Source organism: Diabrotica undecimpunctata, chromosome 7, assembly GCF_040954645.1.
Source record: "Diabrotica undecimpunctata isolate CICGRU chromosome 7, icDiaUnde3, whole genome shotgun sequence".
Taxonomy (NCBI): domain Eukaryota; kingdom Metazoa; phylum Arthropoda; class Insecta; order Coleoptera; family Chrysomelidae; genus Diabrotica; species Diabrotica undecimpunctata.
The window spans coordinates 98,031,192-98,049,972 of NC_092809.1; the positions used below are offsets into that span (position 1 = coordinate 98,031,192).

Below are 18,781 nucleotides of genomic sequence, written 5' to 3' on the forward strand. Positions count from 1 at the left end.
TATTTTTATAATTAAATATTGTTAAATGATATAAATTAAAAATAAGAAATTAAATAATTTTATAATACACAACTATAAAATCTATTCTCTAAGCCTTTCATCATTATTATTTCTTCTTGAACTTTCGATATAAGTTTAGAAAAAAAGTTAATGGAAAATTAAAAAAGTTATTCTATTTGTTTATTAGCTTATAAATTGTACAGTTGTTTAAAAAATTCTCTAGACTCTTCTATTCAATAGATTTTAATGATTTGAAAGCCCGAGTGCCTTTTTATATGGAAAAAAGTATTCAAGTATTTAAAACTTTTTTGTTGGCTCTGCATAATTTTGAAAATTAATAACTTTTTTGCAGTAATTTAGATTGCAAAATTATGTTGCGGAAACTACTTAATCGATGGGCTAAACTTTTATGTAGTGTTTTTTTATACTAAAAGAATTTAATTAAAATAATTAAAGGAAGTAAATTATGAAGGTTCCATGTGGTTTTTAAATACCTGAAAGAAATTATTTAAAAACCATTGATGTATGATTCTTTTTTAATGGTTTTTGCTAATTTGCAATAATAATACCTATTTTTTTATTTTAACATTAACTCTATTTTGTAAGAAATGTAATAGCAAAACCTTTTTGTTTTCACAAATTTTTTCTAAAATGTATAGCTGCCACGATATAGTAACGGGAAGGAGAACAAAAATTGAAATTTTCCAATTTTTTTTTTCACAAATTGTTTAATAACAAATTTATTCCACCTTTTGAAATTTCCTTATAGTAAAATTTGGCTTTATCCTAATACCGCGGGTTATCAAAGATAAAGTAAGTTAACACGCGAGACTGATTTGACAATGTAATTATTTATTATATTTTATTATTAACACTATCTATTGATGAACATTTTAATAACTCACATAACTGATAGTCATTTTAAACCGGTGGGGTTGCGCGATAGCTCTTTTTTAACACCTAGCAACAATAATCTGCGACCATTTTTTCACAGGCAACCTTATAATGTCATCATATTAAAAACAATTGCTTTAATTTGGTTTAAGAAACATGCATATACGTCAAAAGCTGCGTATTTTATTTAAAAAATAAATGAACGACATTTTTGTTAAAAAATTATTTCCATTAATTGAATTAAAAATATTTGCGGCCACTTTTTGACTAGTAAAATCTATTATCAATGTATTCTCCTATTCTTAAATGTATGCAAAAATGTAAAAATGTTCTTGCAGTGGGATCTCGTACTATTATTATTTGATCTATATTACGATATAACTTTAAGGGTCAGAAAAGGTTAATTGGGTTATCGTTTACAATTTTTTTTTCATTATTTATGTGTTTACAAAGTTACTTTATTCAAATTAGAGGTAAAACTTTTGCAGTATAATACAGTTGTTTGTCTCTTAAATTCTAGCTAATACTTTTTCAATATGGTTTTCGATATAAGTGGGAAAATTGCTTTAATCACCGGAGGAGCTTCAGGAATCGGTCTTCACTATGCAAAAGAATTGTTACGAAACGGCTTACAGGTAATTTTTTTTTATTTGACCTATCATAAAGGATATATGAGCACTAACAACTACACTGAACGGCAAAAAAAGTAGCCACCCTATAAATTGTCGAAAATAAAAAGTCATTGGGAGTTTTATGCACTGTTTCATGTTGTATACTCAACAACTTTCATTTTTAAAACAAAAAATGGCCATTACTGCTTGATTACTTTATTTATTATATATATTAGCATAATTTATTTAATTATTCGGCTACAAAAGAAAATAGTGTAATATCGAAATGAATTACAAACAATAAAAATTACGCGTGAACTTAAACAGAATTTTCTAATATCGGGTATTATGCCCTAAAACATCAATAACTGATTGCATACGATTTGGCAGAGAAAGGAACAAATTTTGAATAAAAACTTGAGCAGTACGTTCATATTCTTTACTAGCATGTTTTAAAGTTCTGCAAAACTTTCTGGCTAGTCTGGTTGACTTCTAACCTTACGATGAAGTTCATCTTAAAGATTTTCGATGATATTTAGATCAAGGCTACAAGCTGGCCATTCTAGAGTATTAGTTCCTACTTCCCCTAAGTAATTTGTCACAATTCTGGTAGTATGCGATCGTGCATTATCATGCATAACGACGAAATTGTTCCCAATAAATGGACCAAATGAAACTACAGCTTCTGCCGAAATATCCTCTATACACCGGTGAATATTCAGGGGGTCATTGACGAAAATAAGTTCAGCTCGAGCTTCAAATGAGATTGCAGCCCAAACTATTACTCCACCACCGCCAAACTTTCTTCTCTGGGACATACAAGCTTGGGCATATCTTTCATTTCTCCATCTCCAAGCCCTCTCTTGCCCATTGCCAGACTTCACAGAACCGCGATTTATCATTAAAGAGAATTCGGTTCCAATCCTGTATATTCCAGTGTTGATGTTGTCGAACAAAAATTAATCGATACCTACAGTCTCCGGCTTGTGGTTTGGGAGATAGACCTTCTTGGCCATTAGTACCCTTTCATTAAGGCGTCTTGTACTGCAGACGGCTTGATCATCTCTTTGCGAGGTAACTCTTCTATGACCGGAACCAGCTCGATGCTCGTATCATTTTTTATAAAGCGATGGAAAGTAAACCGTATTGTAGTTTTTGGGATACCTAAAGTTTCAGATACATAAACTTGACTTCTTTCGTCTTATAGCAATGCAATAATTCAAGCAGCATCTACTGTAGATAACACCATATCTTAACTACTGACTAAATTACTGTTTAATTAAATATTTTTAACTTAGAAGATAAATATCTCATACAGAAAATAACAACATAAACGTCAAAACTGTCACAAACAAGTTTATAGCTAACAATTATCGCAATAAATATTTAAATTGAGTCTCAATATTAAACCGTGCATAAAACTTCCAATGAATTTTTATTTTCGGAAATTTATAGGGTGGCCACTTTTTTGTCGTTCAGTGTATATAATGTCACAAATTAAAATATATAAAAATTCAGGCGTTTAACTGGTAATAATTATTATTGCTTTATACAATCCACAGAACCTATTAATGGGTTAAGGATCATCAAAATATGTAAAAATTAGTGACAACTAAATAATGGGACAGTGTCAAGTAACTGCTAAAATCCACAGAAGATACGACAATTAGGATGCGAAAAAAATGCAGCAGGACACTCTAACAAACGTCAAAGCTTTTGTCAAATTGAGCGAATCGCCTATATATGTATATATATATATATATTATATATATATATATATATATATATATATATATATATATATATGTGTGTGTGTGTGTGTGTGTTTACCTCGGAAGGATACAATACTATATCCATTTTCATGGTTATTTAAGTGTAAGACTTAGTTTGGGGTATTCAATAACCACTACAATACTATTTGACTTCCAAAATTTATTAAACCATACAATTCACCTTTACAAATACAAATAATACATCTATGTCTTTAACCAAAATGGTATTTTATGTACAAACGACTCAGTCATCGTCAAGTAAGTCTCCTTCTGGATAGTCACTATTAGTATTTCTAGTATGCTCTAAGTTTTTTACCTAATCAGGTCAATCTCCTGATTTTCATCATGAAAGTTACTTTTCAATACTAGAGTTCCCATGCTGTTTTGTTTTACTTGCAGTTAGACACAGTTTGTCAGAAGAACTTGTTGTTTGTTATTTTTTGTTTGGCGGATTTTGAGATGTTTTGATACCATACAAAGACCTAAAATGTTTAAAATCTTCCAGTTCCATATCATGTTCGGTATATTTTATTGAGATTTGTTTAACTGCTGCCAGTCCTAAGTTTTTTTCTCTTTCGCTCTATCAGCGCATGGACAGTGTCCGCCTCCATGTGGGTGTGATCCTTTAGTAGAAACTTCTGAGTGATGATGATTCATTAGATAATCCGAATGAGTCAATTTACAGCAGGTAATTGGTTATTTACTTGACTAATTACTTCCTGATATCGTCTATAATGCTTTCTATATGTTTGGTAGTCAACTAATTAAATCCAAGTATGTGATTCATTGCAAGGATTTGGGTCAAAGACTATTTTGAAGGTTGGACGTTTAGAATTACTGCTTTTTGTGATGGGTCGATAACGAAACTATCTTTAAAATGCATAAACTAGGTCTTCTTCTTAAAGTTCCATCTCCTATCGGAGGTTGGATATCATAACGGCTATGGTCACTTTGTTGGCTGCTGCTCTGAAAAGTTGTAGTGAACTACAGTTAAACCATTCTCTAAGGTTCCTCAGCCAGGAGATGCGTCTCCTTCCTATGCTTCTTCTTCCTTGGATCCTTCCTTGCATAATAATTCTCAGCAGCTCATATTTTTCTCCTCTGGTTATATGGACCCAAATACTCTAGTTTTCTTCTTTTTATGCTGGATACCTTCTCTTCTTCTTTACCTCTAAACTAGGTAAAAAAGGAAAATAGAAACAGTTGTTTTGTGATTTGTATATTAATTAAAATATTTGTATTGTTTGGTTGTATTTTCTAATTTAATGTGAGTTTCGCTAATAGAAATTTCCATTCGGTTGTATATAATTTTGTTTTTATTAATTTCGTTACAGATATTTACCAGAGATTTACTTTATTTAACTTAGATTCATCAACTTACATTTTATTAATTATTTTGTCAATATCACATTTACATATATTAAGTAATTATTTTTTGATTGACTTGTTTAGTAAAATTGTTTAATTGAAACTGATTCATAGAATCTTTTTCATTCACAGTTCCAAATGCTATGAACCTTGGACTGTGGAAGTTGAATCAATTTTCACCTGTTGGCTAACCACTCACAACGTAGATATTATAATATATGATATTTTGGATTGACCTCGCTTGCTTTGTTCATTGGTTTTCTAAACCAATCACTGGGGGGGAAATGGTGATCTTAACCACCTTTTCCTTTCATTTTTTGGCTTGTATCACAAGTTGTCACCCACATTTATCATATTCTTCAAATGTACCGCTCTATTGCACTAGAGGTTGGTATTTCGCCTTGCTTTTCTGTCATATTTTGACCTCAAGGCCACTGTCTTTTTACGTTGTTGGCGTGGGTGTTACACCTGTTAGATTCATTTACCTGCGGCACCTAGTAAGCTAAAGACTGGTAACTTCATATTACTTTTAAATATTATATTTTAATCTTAACCTATTCAATAATGTTAGCTAAAGTCAAAATTAAATTTAACTAATAAAATAAAAGTTTTTTACAATAATTTTTTATATACTTGTATGATTATCACATGTTCTTTTGCTGTGCTAAGTATGTTAATTTGTAAACTGTATCTAGTTTTAATTAATTGTTTATACAACTTGATCTCTAAATGTCCCGTGTCGTGAGCTTTTTCACACATTTAATATCATTGACTGCTACATGTCTTTTTAAGGTATCACACATGTTATAACTTTTCTATGGATGTTTGGTTTTTCATATTGTTCTTTTTAGATAAACTGATGATGCTTTCTGAGTAGAAAGCGAAACGTCTTTAATAAATAGATGAAATAGCCATCTTCTTTGTCTTTTATTTCTCTACTTTGACCGAAAAACCCACCACTCTTCGAGTGTTCCTTAGTTGATATATATATATATATATATATATATATATATATATATATATGTATATATATATATATATATATATATATATATATATATATATAAGAAATACTGGATATTATTGACTGTTGATATAAACAAACAACACAGTTTATTAGGGCTGCAGTCAGTAGGTTTGGCCGGGATGTTATAAAAACACTCTTTTGACTTTTGGTCGAGCTTTCGGAATTCTTTTATTCCTTCTTCAAGACACTGTAATTAGAAGAAAGTGTAAATATTTACAACATATCTCAAATTGTCATTACAACTTACTAGTCGTTGAGATTATTTTTCTAAAGCTACGACACTCAACATTAAAAACACACATATAAAATATAACATTTAAAATAATGGACAATATACATTTTAAAATTTAGTTGGAAAGTTAAAATTTTGTTAGTGACATCTTTTCATGGTGTGTTTTGGACTGATCCATAGAGAACGAAAAAATAAACAACAAAAATAGTGTGATTAAAGAGTAATTAGGAGTTCTTGCTATTATATTAATGGAAGCAGTATATTAAACCTGTCTTGATAGTATGCAACATGTTTTGTATGCAGGTGTATTACGGTGTGTATATGTAAAAGTAAATCTTTATTTTATTTTTGATGTTTTGTCAGTAAGTAGCAATAAATGATGCTCAATTTATCTATGTCTGACTATTTATTTATACAAGACGTATTAGATTTTATGAAACACATTTCCAAGAAAACACGTTTTAAATGGTTTTTTTCCTTTGTCAGAATACAGGAATCTTCGATATTAAATTCATGTTTTAAAGTTAATGCATGTTCTGTGAGCGCACATGCGTTTATCTTTTTGGTTTTTATGTCGCTGCGATGTGATATTACTCTATTGTGAAAATTACGAGATGATTCTCCGATATACACCTTTTTACAATTGGCACACGGTATAGAATAAACAACATTCGATGACTCCTGTATTGTGAAAGGATCCTTTGTCTTTGTGTACATCTTCGATACCGTTTTCACATTCTTAGTTGCAATTTTTAAGCCACTAACATTTTTGAAAATGTTCAATAGCTTAGGTGTGAGATTTGGAATATAGGGTAGGCAACCATACGTTATTTTAGATTGTGGTAGCTCTGATGTGTTCTGCGAAGAGTGTTTTTATAACATCCCGGCCAAACCTACTGACTGCAGCCCTAATAAACTGTGTTGTTTGTTATATATATATATATATATATATATATATATATATATATATATATATATATATATATATATATATATATATATATAAAGAAGTATTAACGCGAGTAATAATATCAAATAAAGAATAAAAATATTGGCATAGCTCGCAAATAAAAGTGATTGAAGACAAGTATAAAAAGATAAAAGGCAACCTTAAGTTGCAGCCATGTTAAAAAAAAACTTGAAAAAGTATCACTACTAGAACAGCACAACCATTTTCTGGAACTATTTTTGGAAGACTATATTCTACAGCAACAACTAATAAATAAGCACGTAACAATCTAAGGCTATCTGAATAGAGATTAAGTATTTACGATAGCTTTACATGTTATATCTTTTTAATATCTTCTTATTCCGTATGTTTATAGGTATTTCCCTTTTCCTTAAGTGCTCTTAGCTTCCTTTGTGGTTTAAATTAGGAATTTTGTCCGGAATGCAAGGTTTTCTTTGCAGTTCATAGCATAGATTTCACAAAATAATTATGATTCTTTTATAGTGACTCTTTTATTACCTCTAAGCCTAAAGTGACGCAAAATTGAATTGCACCTAGAATTCATACACAAAAAGTCTTTGCGCTGTTTTATCTCTATTATTGTAGCTAGGATATACACAAATATACATTCAATAACACCCGCAAACACAAATCTATGATAGATTATGTTATGACCAACAGAGATATACATCCATCGAAAATAATCGACGTAAGATGCCTTAACTCAGCAGATGTAGGTAGCGACCATAATCTGGTATTATCTAAAATAAGAATCAGCATGAAATAATTCACACTCAAGAGAACGGCGCCAACACAAACAAAAATCAAAGTCCAAGGACTCAATGCGGAATCCACGGAATACTTTTACAGAAAAAGAATATTAGAGAAGATTGCTGGGAATGAAATATTAGAAAACGATGACATCGAAGAAAGCTGAGAAAATCTCAAAAATAACATAATTAATGCAACAACACAATTACTTGGAGAGAGGAAAGTAACGAACACTAACATATCAAAAAAGATAATAAAAATGAACACATTCAGTAGGAAGGGCAGACTATTTTCGATCCCTATTTGCTACAGGTGATGATAATAAGTCACCAACACCAGAGGTGACGATAAACGAAGAAATAAGTATTAAGGAAGAGGACGTCAAGGAAGCATTAAGGAAATTGAAGAATAGAAAATCATCAGAAGCGAACAAAATACCGAACGTACTTCTAAAGTACGGAGGACTAGATCTGACCAAATTAGGAATAATCAAAATGATCGGATGGGATAAGACAGGGAGATTCACTGAGTCCTCTATTGTGCAACCTAATCATGGATAAAATAATAAAATAAGTAAGTACTAAAAAACGATAACCAATGGGATAAAAACAACTTAAAATAATCTGCTGAGCAGACGACGCAATACTAGTCTTTCAAAGTTAAGATAATTTACAACGTATGCTGTACCAATTGGAGCTGAAAGGTCAGATAATAGAACAATTGATGGAGTTTAATTGTCTAGGTATCAGACTATCTAGCTACGCAAAGCTTGAAACAGAAGTGCAAGATTAAGGGAATAGAGCAAACAGATCCGCAGTTTGCCTGAATGAAACAATGTGGAGGAATAAAAATATCGTGAAAAAAATGAGTCTGAAATGAAAATTTACAAAACAGTTATCAAATCAAAAATTACATACGCGGCAGAAACACGACCTGACTCAAAAAGAATGTGTGAAATAGCAGAGCATCTTCGAAAACATCATATACTTTTCTCTTTAATTTCCATAAAATGGCTATCTATTTTTAAAGCCGTTGAATGTCGATAGAATGGAATCTAGAGCTAACTTTTTGAAGTCACATCATGGGGATTAAATTGGCGATCCTTTCGCAGAACTCTTAGCATATTTTTCTATTAGGTCTATTTTACGTTAGTTTTAGAATAGGAGATGACGTCATGGCTGATTAATTGCTGTCTATTATCTCAATTGTAAATAGTAATATTTAAAAGAAAAAATACCTAATAACGTCTAAATAAATCAAAATGAAACACTTTTAGGGCGTCACTTTGGCTGATGTAAATCCATCTGCTGGTGCAAGTGCTTTGGAGGAGCTTGAAAAGGAATTTGGACCCAATAGGGCAATATTTGTACAGACAGATGTAACGAATCGGCAACAGTTTGAAGGTGAGTGTAGACTATTAATTTTAAATGAACGTAAGATTAGGAAAATCAGAATTAAAACAGTTAATTGGTATAAAATGTTTCAATAAATAACATCTATGTACTTTAATAATGTTAAATTTTAGACAGTAAGGCACCCATCTTACAACTAGAATATAAATTGCACATAATTGCATAAAATGCACTGGCAAACAGCAGTTTCAAAAGTACAAGAAGAAGAAGGATCGTATCGTTTAAATATATTGAGGGTCTTAACAATACTTCGGGGAGACTAGAAAAACATTATTATATTATGACTTATCTGAATTATAGTATTTTGCTGCTGACTAGCTTTCAACTTTCGTTCAAAGTAATCCAAGAGCTTATCAGCTTCTTTTTGATACTTAATTGTGAAATCCAGCATAAGCTTTGGACTCGCACGTAATAAAATATGGCAACAAATTACACATTACACATTAATCCCGTATTTTAAATCATAGTAATGTCTATTTTTCCTTGGGATTGATTCACCACCACCCCTAATTGACAGTCGTACAAATGTTAAAGGCTGCGATCTTGTGAGAAATTTATCATATTTATTTTACAAACGCTCGGGGCAAGCGAAAAAGCAAAATATGAAGTCCGTACTAAGTTGCAGATGGCGCCAATGCAGTGTGACAACATCGCCCTCGTCGATGCAGTTTGGCCCGGAATAACAGAAAAATTACCAAAATAAAAAACAATTATTACCTAATGTATATAGTATTTTTATTAAATTATTTCTTTGGCTTTCTATGGCACAAGGGGGTCGCCAGAAGATTTCAACCTGTAAAGGAGTCGCAACAGATGCTATTTAGGACTTAATCTCCTCCTTAAATCCACAATTATATCGAGAAATACAAAAATAAAACTTTACAAAACAATAGTATGCCCAGTCCTAACATATGGTTCAGAGACCTGGAATCTAACAAAAAAGTAATGAAAACATATTAGGATGTTTCGAAAGAAAAGTATTAAGGCGAATTTATGGAACAGTGAATGACAATGCAGAAGACGATACAATTTCGAACTTTATAGAATATACCAGGAACTTGATATAGTAAAACATATTAATATATGACGTCTGAGGTAAATAGGGCATTTAATTCGGATGAATTCAAAATTAACCAGCTAAAAAATGCTCCTTATTAGACCCATTGGTCAGAGAAGAAGAGGAATCTTTGATAACATCGATAAAGACATGAGAGATATGGGAATATGTGCTTGGCGGAGGAAGGCAATGGATAGGGACGACTCGAGAGAACTTCTTGAAGAGGCTAGGACGCACGCAGGGTTATAAAGTCAGAATGATGATGATGCAAAGGGTTTGCGAAATCAAAAAAATTGAAAAACACTGGCCTAGACAATACCGAAAGCACGGATATCGATAGAGATATAAATTTTGAACATAAAATTCTAAATTGAGAGTAAAGGCATTTGAGTTTGTAATAAAACAATGATTATTACTTTTTGATACGGAAGCAATTTTAATATATTTATTTTCAAAATTTATTTTTAGGTGCTTTTAAGAAGACTGTGGAAACCTTTAAATATATCGATATTTTATTTAACAACGCTGGTATCTTGAATGATTCTACATGGGAGAAAGAATTGGATATCAATGTTGTAAGTAAAATGTTTTTAACATTTGAAGATTAATAGTTAATTGTTTAAGCTTAAATTATGGCAGTTAAATTTTTTTATCAGGTAGCGGATAGAAAAATTTATTTAGGAAGCCGGAGTGTTAGAAATTTATCAAAATTTAAATGTAACCTGGCTTTACAACTCTGCATGGGTCCTAGCCTCCTCAAGAAATTTTCTTCAGACGTCCCGATCCATCGCCTTTCTCCGCCAAGCACGTATTCCTATATTTCTCATGTCTTCATTGATGTTATCCAGGAACCTTGTTCTGGGTCTTTCTCTTCTTCTCTAACCAATGGGTTTATCAAGGAGCGTTCTAATTAAGTCATTTTATTCCATCCGCATTAGATGCCCTATCTACCTCAGACGTCCTATCTTAATATGTTTTACGATATCTGGTTCCTAGTATATTCTATAAAGTTCGAAGTTGTACCGTCTTCTCCAGTGTCATTCACTGCTACATAAATTCGCCTTAGTTCTTTTCTTTTGAAACATCCTAACATGTTTTTATTACTTTTTGTTAGACTCCAGGTCTCTGAACCGTATGTAGGGGTGGGCATATTATTGTTTTGTAGAGTTTAATTTTTGTATATCTGGATATAATTGTGCATTTAATGAGCAGATTGAGCCCAAAATGGCATCTGTTAGGCGTGAAAATTCTGCGGTTTATCTCTGCGGTAGTATTATTTTCAGTGTTAAGAAGCGCTCCCAGGTATACAAATTCGTTCACTGCTTCGACGACGTCGTTTTCTATAACAAGTGAGCATAGGATTTGTAGTTGCGTGCTTATTTTCATTTAATTCGTTTTTTTTTTGTACAGCGTTTTCCGTTCTCTCAACAGTATTGATATCATCAGCATAGGCCAGGATTTGGACTGATTTATTATATATTGAACCAGTGGTTGTGATTTGTGACATACGTATTACTTTTTCCTAAGCTAGATTGAACAGTATACAAAAAAGAAGGTCTCCCTGACGCAACCCGTTATTTGTTTTAAAAGGTTCAGGCAGTTTCCCCTGAATTCGTACTCTACATTCAACTTTTTCAAGAGTTAGTTTTGTTAAATTTACTAACTGATTTGGTATTCCTAGCTCTTTCATTGCTTTGAACATTTAAACTAGTAAACTAGTTCGTAAGGTTTTATTATGCAATTTGCAATTTAGTGAAATTCTGCAATGGATTGTATATTTTACTATGTTTTATTTTATAATATTGACGACTTATGTAATTTAAGTAAATTTTATTTGTTATTATTTTTTTGACTTTTCGTAAGCTTTGTTCTTAAAATTGTAAAATTTTCAATGGCAATAAAGCATATTTCTAATCTATTTTAACATTTCTGTTCTATTCACAGAGTTGTAGGCTGCTTTGTGGTCTATAAATATGTGATGAGTATCAATGCTTATTCCAGTGTTTTTTTCAAAATTTGTTTTAGGGTTGCAATCTGATGAATTGTCAATTTATCACACCTGAAACCAGCCTGGTATTTTCCTACTATCCGTTCTGCATATGGTGCCATACGGTGACATAGTGCTCTGGAAAATATGTTATTCGCTGCATTTAGAAGCGTAATTGCTTTGTGGTTAAAGCATTCAAAGATATCTCCTTTTTTGTGTATGGTGCAAAGTATTCCAATATTTCAATCATGACCACCTTGTTTATATAGTTCAACTGGGAGATTATCTATTCCGGGTAATTTGTTTCTGGCTAGTTTTTTAACTGAATCTTTTACTTCAAGAATTGTTGCTGGTTCCTCTTCCCTCTCGTCTGCTCCCCTTACCACATCTCTTTCATCAACCAGGTTTTCTTTCTCTATATTAAGTGCGTGGTTAAAGTATTCCACCCACCTATTCAATAAATCTTTCCTTGTTGTAAATATGTCGCCATTCTACTTCTACATTTTTTTGTGGTTGCCTTGAATTCTTTTCTATTGATGTCAACTTTCTGATATAATGCTCTGAATTTTTTTTCTCATATAACCAAAGTACCAAATGTAATTTCCACAATCTATTTTATTTTATTTTTATTATATTAAAATTAAAACAATGAATTGCCTTCTTCATTTTGGCTGTCCTAATTTTGAGTGACATAAATATAACATTTGTCGTAATTAAATGTCTGTTGTCTAAGCTAGAAAAATGTATTTTAGAAAGGGACAATTATAGGAATTCTTCTGGCTATAGAAGATTACTTTCCTAAATTCAAGCAAGGTCGTGAAGCTGTTATCGTCAATATTTCTTCAACTGCAGCTTGCGATTGTTATCCTCATATTCCAGTTTACTCTTCCTCAAAGGCTGCAGTCTCAGCTCTAACTAAATCTTGGGGAGTTCCATACTTTTATGATAAACTAAAGGTTAGATTCGTGGCCCTCTGTCCGGGAGTGACATTAACTCCATTAATTCAGAATATTAGAGGAAGAAATTTTGGACAAATTTACGATGAGTATGTGAAACAAGGATTAAAAGAAGATAGATGGCCAAAACAAAAGTAAGTCGTTATATCTTCTCAGTATTTATATTTAAGAATTCTAAATTGAATACATATTTTATCATGTCAAAAATCGTGTTCACGCTAAAATTCAAAACAGTTAACTTTTTGTTTTATTTTACCAAATTGTTTTTTATACCGATAAAATAGTTTTTGGCCTATATAAAATGACCTAAATAACGTTTCTTAAAAAATATATAAAAGGGTGTGATTTACGACTTAATAAAAACTTAGAAAGACATGTAACAAAACTCGAATTTTTGGTCGATAAAGTCCACGGCTGGATTATGTTTGTCGATCAAGAAATATATACGGAGCCGTATTAAATTAATAAGGAAATATGTGAGGGCCCAATTGTAATATGATACAAGGCTGTAACAATTTGTACATGCTTTTTTTAAGGGCACTTTAATTTCTTCAGAGTAATCCTTTCTGTGATTGATTATGGTGCCAAGATAGTTGTAATTATCTTCTTAAGTAATTAATAGTTTTTCCTTTAACTGCTATTATTGTGATATTTTGTGATGCTTTTAAAATCTTTATATTTTCTTAATATTTGTTGAAAGGCCATATTCTTTAGCATGATTAACTACTTTGTTCATCAGTATCTGTAAATCGAGATTTTATGCCAGAATAATAGCATCACCCGCATACTTTTATGTTGGTGTTCCATTGACTTTTAATCCAGTAGCTTTTCCCCCAAAAAGTCCTTCTCAAAATTTCTTTAGAGTATATGTACATGAAGACAAATGGTGAGAGCACATAGCTTTATTTGACCCCTCTTTTAATTTCGATTTTTTCTGATGTGTTTTCGTTAATGCTTACTTTGCTTACTGTTTATAGTATAGATTTTTTTTTATCTGAGGATCATTGTAGTTCATGTGTTTTGCTTTTAAGACCTTCATAAGCTGTTTGTACTGACTTTATCAAACGCCTTATTATAATCTATGAAGCAGACGTACATATCTTGGTTTACAACCAAGCATTTCTAGATTAATATATTTAATGTAAAGAGAGGATCTCCTGTACCGACGCCCATACTGAAACTGCGATTTTTTTACATTTATGTCGAGTTTATAATATATACGTTTGTGTATGATCTTTAGGAATGCTTTTTGTGTATGGGACATCAGACTAATGGTACAGTGATCACTTTACTTTGTAGCGTTCATCTTACTAGGGCAAGGTTGCAGGATTTTCATTCATAATTTTATGTATTTATCCAGGGACCACTTTCGGGGATCAACTTATTGGGGGAGGTTTAACACTATATTGCAAAAACATGTAACCGAACACATTACAACCTTTTTGGAAACCTAAGAAACTATTTAAAATGAACTGCTGGATTCAATGTTATATGCCGCTTAAGGACTAATAAGCAATGAGCTTCCGTTTAAGATCAAATGGTTTTAAATTTGAGATACACCCTTGGCAACCAAATTGTTGAACGATTTTGGGGATATTTTTTACATGATTCGCATAATACAGACGGTCAATAGGTGTATTTAGGAGCAACTCAATAATTTAAAATTGAACGGTACTCCTAATAAGTTAATTGGCCAAAGTTATGATGGCGCTGTTGTCATGTCAGGCAAAATTAATAGAGTCCAAGGAATAATTCGGCGTTCATTTCTGTATGCTCATTTTATCCATTGTTGTGCAAACCAGTTCAATTTAGTTGTTTCGAAAACAGCTTCTGAGCATAAAATGGTAAAAGTCTTTTTTGCTATGCTGGGTTTATGTAATTCTTTTCTCGTTCTCCGAAACGTATGAATGTACTGATCAATGTTATAAAGAAACATCTTTCTGAGGATAGAATACTCGTTGCACATTCAACATCCGAGCTGTAATCACCATCTTCAGTCATAAAGAACGATCGAACGAAAAGTACGATCTTATAGAAAGAGTTTTCCTGACATCCTTTATTCGTGTTAATGAAAAAGGTTGTACTAAAAAAAGTAGTATTTACTCACGTAGTTACTCATGCATACTTAATTTTTATTGTTTATTGCTTTGATTTTGTGTTTTAAATTCATGTTGCCTAAAGTTATTAGATATTTATTAATATTTTAGACCCGAACATGTAGCTCAAGAAGCAATCAAGGTACTAAAATATGCACCAAATGGAACACTTTGGTTGATTGAAGGTGGTGAACCATGTTACGAGATTATTCCAGCAGACAGACTCACACAAAAGGGAAATTTGTTGAAAACTGAATAAATTTAGCAATTTTTGATATTACATATTTGATATATATATATATATATATATATATATATATATATATATATATATATATATATATATATATATATGTATATGTATATATATATTTATATATATATATATATATATATATATATATATATATATATATATATATATATATATTATTCTCATTTCTTGCTATAAGCAAATATTTATTTTCAGTTGTCCATGGTTAATGTCAGGATAGGAGTTCATTTCTCTAGTTAAATTAACTTTTATTGTTATATCTGTTTTGTAATATATTAATTTTTTACTTTTTTTCTATTTTTTACGTAACTGCATCAACTATTCTGTATTTTCGATATAAGGGTAGCTGCTAGATACTCATATAATATGATCCCGATAGGTGATAAATCTACATCAAAATAAAAAAAAGAATATTTCAGAGCATAATGATAAATATTAACCTATATAGAGAACAGCTGAATCGAATTTTGTGAGAAGATGTCTACAAATCACCAGAGAGGATAGAATAAAACAAAGCAAAATGAAACAGATTTTACAAAAGCTGAAATAAAATTATGATGCATTGGTCAGTACCCAAACTAAGAGAAGACTAATCGATACTAGATCGAATCTAATAAATATTAATCAATACACAGACAAGTAACGGAAAGTGACCTATCAATAACTGGTCGCCGACGTTTTTCGTTTGACGTTTGGCTTTTGGATCAATACAGACCCTGATTAAGAGCTCTTATCAGATCAATACTCCAGCTTAAAAAAGCGGGGCGGTTTGGCCTTTGATAAAAACTAAAAGGCAAAGATTAGAATTCTTACCAGATCAGTTTTCCGTTGAATGATCGACACTCCGTTGAATGAATAAATGACAACCTTATTATACCTTGTTTAGGTGGAGCGTTTCTTCAAGGTATGGAAGCTCCCTTGCCAGGGAGTGAATTGGGCCAAAAGCAGACATTAGTTTACGAATGTAATTGTACTAGATGTAGTTTGCAGAGATTAGGAGACGACTAGGTTGCTAAAGAGCAGTAGTCAGAATTGTTAGTTGAGGAACATTTTTAGCCATGTCGTCTTGAGAGGTATCTTCGCTTATTACCAGCTATACATGTGGAAATAGCTCTTTTAACCCTAGAAAGGTGGACTATTATTTACTGACAGTTATGGTGGACTATCGTAATTTTTACGACATCTAACAAAAAATTGAAAAAAAAATACAAATATAATTATAAACACTTTTATTACAATAAATTAGAAAAAATGTAAGTATTAGTAAGTGGTACACATATAAATAAAGTCGATGTACACTACTCGTTTGCACACATTGTACATATATTACCTCGGTGTTCGCCACATATAGCGTGATGGCATTGGTTGCAATATGTGGTAGTCATGCGCCTCTTTTAACTCGGACAATGGAAACATGCCTTGCGTTTCTTTTTTTCAGGTAACGGACGTTCAACTTCTTCGGAAATTTTGAGGACATCTTTAATATTTTGCTTAAGATTTCGACGTAAAGTTGGAATACACAATCGTTCTCTCAGCCAGGGTTCGGCGAGATGACGAGCCAATTCAACCATATATTCGTATCTGGATAAAACTGTTCTGTTTGCTTTTAATGTGTTTGTGGTGTAAATAACATACGAGTTAATACTTGCAATATTTATCATATTATAGAAGATACACAAAGGCCATCTCCTCGTTTTACGACCCGCATTCATATTCGAACACATTTGATCAAATGTATCCACTCCGCCTTTTGTTCCATTATAATCAGTTATTATAGTGGGTTTGCCATTTATTTTGGAAACATCAGCACCTTCGTGAAGTGTTGAAAGAAGTAAAACTACCTTATTTTTCTTTGGCATATATGATACCAATGTCTTTCTTTTATCAAAACAAAACATAGATGTATTGGGGACTCTGTTCTTTACATTTAACAATTCCTGTGGAATTTCTCTTTTATTTTTGCGAAGAGTTCCGATAATTGTCAGTTTGTACTGATCTTTTAATAACTCCTCTGCTAAGCTAACTGATGTAAACCAGTTGTCCATGGTAATATTTCTGTTACTACCATGAACTGATTTTGTAAGTTCCTTTACAAAATATGTACCCAACGGCAAACCATTTGTATTGGTTTTCTTGCCTAAATAAGGAATAGCATCGATCATATATTTCGAAGAGCTGTCACACATCATTACGATTTTGAGACCATACGAATTAGGTTTATCAGGTAAATACATTCGAAAAGGGCAACGTCCTCGAAATCCTACTAACTTTTCATCAATAGTCAAATAGGATGAAGGTGTATATGATTCTCTGCAGGTGGTAATAAAAATGTCCCATATTTCGCGTATATGCGCAAAAGGATCATCTTGCTGCCTTTCTTTTCGTGTTTCTTTTTCATCAAACCTAAGACAGTTTATGAGATATTTAAAACGCTGACCACTCATGCAAGCCTGATAAAATTTTCCTGATATATTACTGTCAAACATATATTTCACAGATAGATGACTGTCTTTATTTGCTGCAGACATTATCAAAATTGCCAATAAAGCTTGTAGCTCATTTTTACTCATGTCAGAAATATTAGGACGACTGGCATATTTTTTAGATTGTCTTGTAATTTCAGTATTTGAGTGTAACAGAGTACGACATAATATATCCTCTGAAAAAAAATGTAAGAAATATTCTTCAACTTTTGTGTAGTTTTTGGCATTTCCTTTGGGACCAGCTATAAAATGAATAATATTTCTAGCTGCCGTTCTTTTTGACAATGAAGGTATTTTGTTTGACCACTTATGCCCGTTTTTACCTTTTAGAGCCTTTCCGGGATTTACAATAAACTGAGAAACAGTGGAGTTCTCACCTGATGTTCCAGGTACTTCTTCTGTAGATTTTTCGCTTTCCACCACTATTGCTTTTATATCTGCATCCATTAAATTTACAGATGAACTGGATACACTGGATGGCTGGAAAATTTTGGAATTATCACTATTTTTAGAGTCATCTTCTTCATCTGAATCGTCCGATTCAAACTCCAAAGCATCTTCTTCTAACTCCCAGTCACTTCCACTATCTTCAAAAGGTTCCTGCTCACTATCTTCACCATTCATTATACGCTGTATTTCATCGTTTATTTCACTTGCCGTTAAAGGTTTTCGTGATGACATAGTGCTACAATTAAATAAAATAATATTTACTACAAATATAAAAAAGAATTAGATAATGACTTACCAAAAACGTCACCGGCGTCCAAATAAACTTGAGAGAAAAAAACTAACGTAGAAGGTGGACTTTCGTAAAATTGACGACGTGCCCTCAAAAAATCTAATACATAAATACAGTAGTGGAGAAACGCACTCACCGCCTGTTAAATCAAGA

The 18,781-nt window shown here is 31.8% G+C and overlaps 2 protein-coding genes across 4 annotated transcripts in view; one reads left to right on the forward strand and one right to left on the reverse strand.

Annotated features, from left to right (window-relative positions):
- The window catches only part of LOC140445628 (dopaminechrome tautomerase-like), a 153,089-nt gene that overhangs the window by 34,488 nt on the left and 99,820 nt on the right, over window positions 1–18,781 (reverse strand). The window lies entirely within an intron of this gene.
- On the forward strand, window positions 1,354–15,472 carry LOC140445631 (15-hydroxyprostaglandin dehydrogenase [NAD(+)]-like). The gene is made up of 5 exons (XM_072537838.1): window positions 1,354–1,529; window positions 8,901–9,027; window positions 10,562–10,668; window positions 12,833–13,170; window positions 15,244–15,472. The coding sequence occupies exons 1-5, from the start codon at window positions 1,431–1,433 to the stop codon at window positions 15,389–15,391; spliced, it is 819 nt and encodes a 272-aa protein (XP_072393939.1). The 5' UTR covers window positions 1,354–1,430; the 3' UTR covers window positions 15,392–15,472.

Coding starts and splice junctions, on each gene's coding strand:
- LOC140445631 (XM_072537838.1), top strand. CDS start 1,431: ATGGTTTTCGATATAAGTGGGAAAATTGCTTTAATCACCGGAGGAGCT. Junction 9,028..10,561: donor GAATCGGCAACAGTTTGAAG/GTGAGTGTAGAC, acceptor ATTTATTTTTAG/GTGCTTTTAAGAAGACTGTG. Junction 10,669..12,832: donor AAGAATTGGATATCAATGTT/GTAAGTAAAATG, acceptor AATGTATTTTAG/AAAGGGACAATTATAGGAAT.